This window comes from Penaeus monodon, chromosome 17 (genome assembly GCF_015228065.2).
Source record: "Penaeus monodon isolate SGIC_2016 chromosome 17, NSTDA_Pmon_1, whole genome shotgun sequence".
Classification (NCBI taxonomy): Eukaryota; Metazoa; Arthropoda; class Malacostraca; order Decapoda; family Penaeidae; genus Penaeus; species Penaeus monodon.
Window position 1 is genome coordinate 26325797 of NC_051402.1, and position 8169 is coordinate 26333965.

General features: G+C 21.6%; 1 protein-coding gene across 1 annotated transcript in view; it reads left to right on the forward strand.

The window, feature by feature from the left end:
• Positions 1-6410: 6410 nt before the first annotated feature.
• LOC119583633 (ran-binding protein 9-like) overlaps positions 6411-8169 on the forward strand; it is a gene marked incomplete in the record, with an annotated part of 56639 nt that continues 54880 nt past the window's right edge. The window contains 1 exon segment of the mRNA XM_037932220.1: positions 6411-6691. Coding sequence (XP_037788148.1) covers positions 6580-6691 — 112 coding nt within the window.

The window sequence follows — 8169 nt, forward strand, 5'->3', positions numbered from 1 at the left end:
ATGCATATGTTTTTCTGTAAATATATATGAGTATATGTATAAATTGCAATAATTTTTAAATTATATGTATATAAAGTATATGTATATCTGTAATCATATATCTAAAATATTTTTATGATATTTATGAATATACATATATAGGGTAGTATGTTTTATTTTGCATATATGTATGTATATCTAACTATTTGTATATATGGTATTATTTTTGTATTGTATATGTACATTACTGGAAAATATATGTGTGTATATATTAACCAATGCAATAGGCTCAGTATTACATGTCTGTCCACTGGAGTTTACTTTATTAATTATTTTTAAAATTGGCTCCACTTGTACTAATCCCCAATGAGTCAATTACAAGTACTCCTGTCTCGCTATTTCCCTTTTTCCTTGATTTTAAAAATTTTTTGGGTTACTTATTTTGCTCTACTAATTTTAAACATTATAGTAATTATGATAATTATAATAAAAATAACACAATCAATATTCATAGCATTTCTAAAAACTGCTTTTTTCTTGTATAAAGGGAAAGGCAAAAATTGGGTAAGGGCAATGGGTCTACTGTTTGCCCCTTTTGTGGCAAGCATACAAGCATCAGTGTGCAGGATATTCACAAAAAAAAAAGAAAGAAAAAAAAAAAGAGCACAGCATTTTCTCCATTTTTTATGCTTTTCCCAGGCGAGGGGAAAGCGACACACACCAAAAAAAATAAAAAAAAAAAAAATAAATAAATAAAAAAATAAAAAAAAAAAAAAAAAAAAAAAAAAAAAAAAAAAAAAAAAAAAAAAAAAAAAAATAAAATAAAAAAATAAAAAAAAATAAACAAAATAATATATATATATAATAATTAAAATATAAAAAATAAAAATTTTAAAAAAAAAAAACAATAAAAATATAATATAAAATTTTATATTAACATATTTTAATATAATATTTAAAAATATATAAAAATTTTAAAAATTTTTTAAAATATTTAAAAAATTTATTTAAAAAATATATATATAATAAAAATAAAAATATAAAAAAAAAATATATAATAAAAATATATAAAATAAAAATATAAAAAAGATATTATAGTATAAAAATAATTTTAATATATTTAATTTAAAAAAATTTTATTATATTATATATATAAAATTATAATAAAAATATATTAAAATATATATATATATATATAATATTATATATATAAAATTTATTATATATAAATATATATTAAAAAAATAAAATATATATATTATAAATAAAAATATATATTTATATAAATAAAAATATTTAATATAAATATATATATATAAATATATATAAATATATATATATAATATATATATATATGTATATAATATAAATTATTTTTATATGTATTTATATAAATTTATATATATATATTTTTATATTATAAAATATTATATAAAATAAAATATTTTTTTTTTATTATAATATATTTTTGTATAAAATATATTATATAATATATATATAATATTATAAAATATATTATATATATATATAATATGTATTAAATTAATATAAAATATATATTTTATATTTTATATTTTATATATTTATTATATATATTTAATTAAAAAAATATTTATATTATATTTATAAAATTTTTAAATATATATTTTATATATTAAAATGTATTTAAAATATATATGTTTATATATATAAATTATTATATAATATTATAATTATATTTTTAAATATATATTATATAATTTTTTAAAAATATTAAAAAAAAAAAATTTTAAATATAAATTTTATATAAAAATATTATATTAATAAATTAATTTAAAAAAATTTTTATTTTTTTATTTTTATTTATATTTTATAAAAAAAATTTTATATATATATTATTACTTATATATTATATATATAAATATATATATATATATAATTATATATTATATAATATAATATATATCTTTTATATATATATACCCTATTTTTATATTTTATATATATTTTTATGTTTTTATATATTATGTTTATATATTTTAATTTTATATAATTATGTTTATAATATTATATTATGTTTATATATATATTTTATATTATAATATATTTATATATATATATTAATATTTTTTTTTATATTTCAATATTTATATATATATATATTATTTTTTTTATATATATTTTATATATAAATATATATATCTATATATATATATATATTATCATATATATTATAATATACAAATTATATATATATATATCATATTATCAAAAATTATACTATAAAATATATATATATATATCATATTATATATCTTATAAAATATTATCAAATTATCTATAATATATAATATATATATATATATATTAATACAATAATATATAATATCATATATTAATATATATATATATATATATAATTATATATTAATATATTATTATATAATTAATAATATCTAATATATTTATTGATATAATATATTATATATATATATATTTATATATTATATTAATATATATTTATATATTATATATATAATATCAAATATATATTTTATATATAAATATATACATATTAATGTATATATATGTATACTTGTATATATATTCATTTGTATATACATATATGTATATTTATGTATATATATAGACATATATCTTTTGTGTGTATATATATGTATTAATATTTTTGTATATATATATATTGATATCTATTATGTATAGAGCTGTTTATATATATACACATATATATGCTATGTATATATTTGTATATTGATCTATGCAAATATATTACATATATGTGTATATATGTTTATGCACATGTATATATTTATATGTATTTATATATATATATATATATATATATATATATATATATATATATATATATATATATATATATATATATATATTATATATATATATATTTAAATATGAATATAATGTATATATAGAATATTGTGTTTATATATATGTAAATAATGTAATTCTGTATGTGTATGTATATGTATATGTAAATACATATATATATAGAGAGAGAGATATGTATGTATAAAGATATGTAAATATGTGCATATATGTGTATATTTTGTGTGTTTATACATATATGTATAAATAGGTTTATATGCATATAGGTGATTACATGTGTATATACATATGTATATAAATGTGTATATGCATTTCTTAATACATTTATGTATGTATATGTGTATATACATATATGTATATATGTGGATATAATATGTGTGTGTGTGTGTGTGTGTGTGTGTGTGTGTATAAATATGTATATGTTTAACCCAATCGGCACGTTTGGCAAGAATACATGTCATGCCCACTGTAACACAGGTTTATTTATTGTATTCACACATAGATGGCTCTACAAATGCTTAGTCATCAAGGGGTCACTTATTAGTCCTACCTTTCTCACCTGTTTACCCTTTTCCTTGACTTTTGGAAAGGATCTTTTGCATTATTTCATTGTCTTAAATGTTAACAAGATTTTAATAATACTTTAATAATCATAACATCAATAACAATAATAACAGTATTGATATCAATTGTATTAACCCAATCGCCACGTTTGGCAAGAATAGATGCCATGCCCACTGTAACACAGGTTTATTTATTGTATTCACACATAGATGGCTCTACAAGTGCTTAGTCATCAAGGGGTCACTTATTAGTCCTACCTTTCTCACCTGTTTACCCTTTTCCTTGACTTTTGGAAAGGATCTTTGCATTATTTCATTGTCTTAAATGTTAAAAAGTTTTTTAATAATATTTTAATAATCATAACCATCAATAACAATAATAACAGTTTTGATATCAATTGTATTAAAAGGAAAACGCATTTTCCTGCCAATTCAAGGAATGGGGAAATCAAGATCAGTCAATACGGCCTACTGATAGACTCCTTGGAGGCTGAGCACATGTGGAGCCATCTGTATGTAAACAAAATTCACAAAAACCTACAAGGGACAGAACATAAATCCGGGGTGATTGGGTTAAAAGGAAAAATGGCCACAGTAAGAAATGAAACAATAAAGTGATGTTATTCACAAGTTCCTCTTCTGCCAAATTTTTAATTGAAAAGGATTAATTGTCTGAAGAGGAACTGATGAAGAGTGTACCCAGTTAGGTTACGGTTTCATTTTTTATTGTGTTACTCTTTTTATTTTTTTGTTCAATATGAAGTGTAGATATTGTAAGATATGTATATATATGTATATGTGTATATATATAAATATATATATATAATATATATATATATATATAATATAGATTATATATATAATAAATTTTAATATATATAAATATATATATATAAATAATATATATAAAATATATATATATATATATATATAATATATATATATATATATATATAATATGTATATATATAATATGTATATATAATAATATGTAGTATATATATAAAAAAATATGGATATATATAGAAGTAAAGATGAGAAGCTGTAAGATATAATAGAAAGATATAAATATATAATTAGTATATATAATAGAAAATATATTTTAGGATATAGAATATATAAATATAGATAATAGTAATAATATAAGATATAGTAAGATAGAGTATAAGATAGAAATGATAATAATATTTTTATAGTAATTTTTAAAAGAAATAATAATATAAATAATATATTATATATATATAGCGATAAAATAGAGATATATAATATATATGTATATTTATATGATATATATATATATATAGATATATATAGTTTTAAAATAGGGTATAGGATATATATATAGGTAAAATTTTATTAAGATAAAGAGATAATAGTAGATTAAGATATAGTAATAGTATATTATATATACATAGTAATATGATATATATATATATATATATATATATATATATATATATTAATATTATTATATATATATTATAATATTAGATATATAGTATTCATATATTGAATTATATAATAAATTGATATAAATATGTTATATATTATAGAATATTATATATAATTTATATATATTAAATAGAATTTTAATATATATTAATAAAATATTATATTATATATATAATTATATATATATATATATTATAATATATATATTATATATATATTATATATATATATATTTTATGATATTATAATAATATATATAAAATATATATAATATATATTATAATTATATATATTTATAATAAAATTTAAATATATTTTATATATAATTATATAATTAAAATAAATATAATATATATATATAATAATAATATAAATAATATATATAAAAATATAATAATGAGAAGAGAGAAAGATAAAAATAAGAAAGAAAAAGAAGAAAAAGAATATAAAAATAGAAAAAAGAGAGAGAGGAGAGAGAAAAGAGAGAGAGAGAGAGAGGAGAGAGGGAGGAGAGGGGAGAGAGAAGAGAGAGAGAGAGAGAGGGGGGGGGGAGAGGGGGAGAGAGAGAGAGGGGGGGGAGAGAGAGAGAGAGAGAGAGAGAGGGGGGGGAGGGGAGAGAGAGAGAGAGGAGAGAGAGAGGGGGGGGGGGAGAGAGAGAGAGAGGGGGGGGAGAGAGAGAGAGGGGGGGGGAGAGGAGAGAGAGGGGGGGGGAGAGAGGGGAGAGAAGGAGGGGGAGAGAGAGAGAGGGAGAAGGAGGGGGGGGGAGAGAGAGAGAGAGGAGAAAAGGAGGGGGGAGAGAGAGAGGGGGGGAGGGGAGAGAGGGGGGGAGAGGGAGAGAGAGAGGGGGAGGAGAGAGAGGGGAGAAAGAGAGGGGGGGGGAGAGAGAGAGAGAGGGGGAGAGAGGGGGGGGAGAGAGAGAGAGAGAGAGAGAGAGAGGGGGGAGAAAAGAGAAGGGGGAGAGAGAGAGGGGGGAGAGAGAGAGGGGAGAGAGAGAAAGGGGGAGAGAGAGAGAGAGAGGGGGGGGGGGAGAGAGGAGAAGAGAGAGAGAGAGGGGAAAAGAGAGAGAGAGAGAGAGATGAAAAAGAAAAGAGAGAGAGAGGAGAGAGAGGTGGGAAAGAGAGAGAGAGAGAGGGGGAAAAGAGAGAGAGAGAGGGAGAGGGGGGAGAAGAGAGAGAGAGGGGGAGAGAGAGAGGGAGAAGGGGGAAGAGAGAGGGGAGAAGGAGGGGGAGGGGGAGAGAGGAGGGAGGAGGGAGGGAGAGAGAGAAAAGGAGAGAGAGAAGGGGGGGAAGAGAGAGAGGGAAGAGAGGGGGAGGGGAGAGACAGAGAAAAGAGAGGGGGGGAGAGAGAGAGGGGCGAGAGAGGGGGGGGGGGGAAGGGAGAGAGAGAGGAGAAGGGAGAGAGAGAGAAAAAGGGGGAGAGAGAGAGGGGAAGGGGAGAGAGAGAGAGAAGGGGGAGAGAGAGAGAGAGAGGAGAGAGAGAAAAAAAGGGAAAAAAAGAGAGAGAGAGAGAGAGGGAGGGAAAGAGATAGAGTAAGTGGGAGGGGAGTGATATATGAAAAAATGTTTTGATCATTTAATTCACTCTATCCTATCTGCAGGCACTTCGTCCACACCGCCCACCTCTTCCACCACATCCACTCCAGTCCTTCAACACCACACCTCAGTTATCCAGTCTACCAAAAGTGTCATTGGTAGCGGGTCAGCCACATCTGTGACTACTGAGGAGCTCAATCAGCGTAATGCTCAGGATCTCTGTTCCAACAGTCCTTCAAGTGCGACAAATGGCACCACTCCTGTCATTCACCCTCCCCCTTCCTCTACGATCATCTTCGTCGTCATCATCATCTAATTTTTTTCAAAATGCCCATGACATTTATACAAAAAGAAAGGAGTGCATGGAAACAAATAGTCATCATCAACAAGAAAACAGCAATAGCCATAGAGACACCAGTCACAGTAATGGATTTTTTAATGGTTTTTTTCAAAAAAACATGAATAAAGAGGATAATGTGAGGGAAAAAGGGTTTAAATCTCTAAAAGAAGAGAGAATTTCTTATCACTTCTTCAAATTATGTATGTGAAAAATTATCCTTTAGAAAACGAGTAAAATAGTGAAAGATAGATTTTTTTCTATATGTGTTAAAAAAGAGAAGTGTATTTTAATTTTACTTACCTTTTTTTATTTCTTTATCTGTATATCTGTATAAATCCATATATCTTATATATGTATATATATAATATATATATATTTTAAAATATTTTAAAATAAAAAAATTTTTAAAGTATTTTTATATGTATATAATATGTAACAAAAATTTTTATTCATGTATATGTTTTTATAATGGGCTATGTATAATGGGATATTATATTTTGTTTTTAAAAATATTATATATATGTATATGTTTTTTATATGTTTTCTTTTTATATATTTTATGTTTTATGGGATTTTTATATTGTTTTTAGGGATGAAAATTTTTTTTTTTTTTTTTTTTTTTTTTTTTTTTTTTTTTTTTTTTTTTTTTTTTTTTTTTTTTTTTTTTTTTTTTTTTTTTTTTTTTTTTTTTTTTTTAAAAAAAAAAAAAAAAAAAAAAAAAAAAAAAAAAAAAAAAAAAAAAAAAAAAAAAAAAAAAAAAAAAAAAAAAAAAAAAAAAAAAGTTTTATATTATGAACAATTTATTTTTTTATATAAAAATTGTTTTATGTTTTTTTTTTTTTTTTTATAAAAAAAATTTTTGTTTTTTTATATCAAAAAAAAAAAACGTTTTTTTTTCAAAAAAAAAATTTTATATTTTTTTTTTTATAGTTTTTTTTGTTTTTTTTATATTGAGATGATAAAAAGAGACGAATGAAGGGGCGAGAGAGAGAGGAGAGAAAGGGAGGGAAAAGAGATATGGTAGGGGGGAGGGGATTTTTTTTTTTTTTTTTTTTTTTGATTTTAATAATATTTGATATTTATCATCTATATTTTTAGCACTTTAACAGATTTAAATATACGTTAAACTGTTAATTATGCAATTATTCAAATTATCTGATATTATTTAATATTTCAAAATTTAATGAAAATATCATTTATATTAATATCTATAACATGTCTAATATATTAATTTTTTTAATTATAAATAAAGATATATAAAAATAGTCTATAAAAGAAAGAATATGAGAATTTAATTTTTATTTTAAAATTATATTAAATAATATAAATAATTAAAATAATAATATTTATATAACTCTATTTTTATTTTATTATATTTAAATATATTTAAATTTATATGTTCATATATATATATTATATATATATAATAATTTTATATTTAATTATATACAATTTA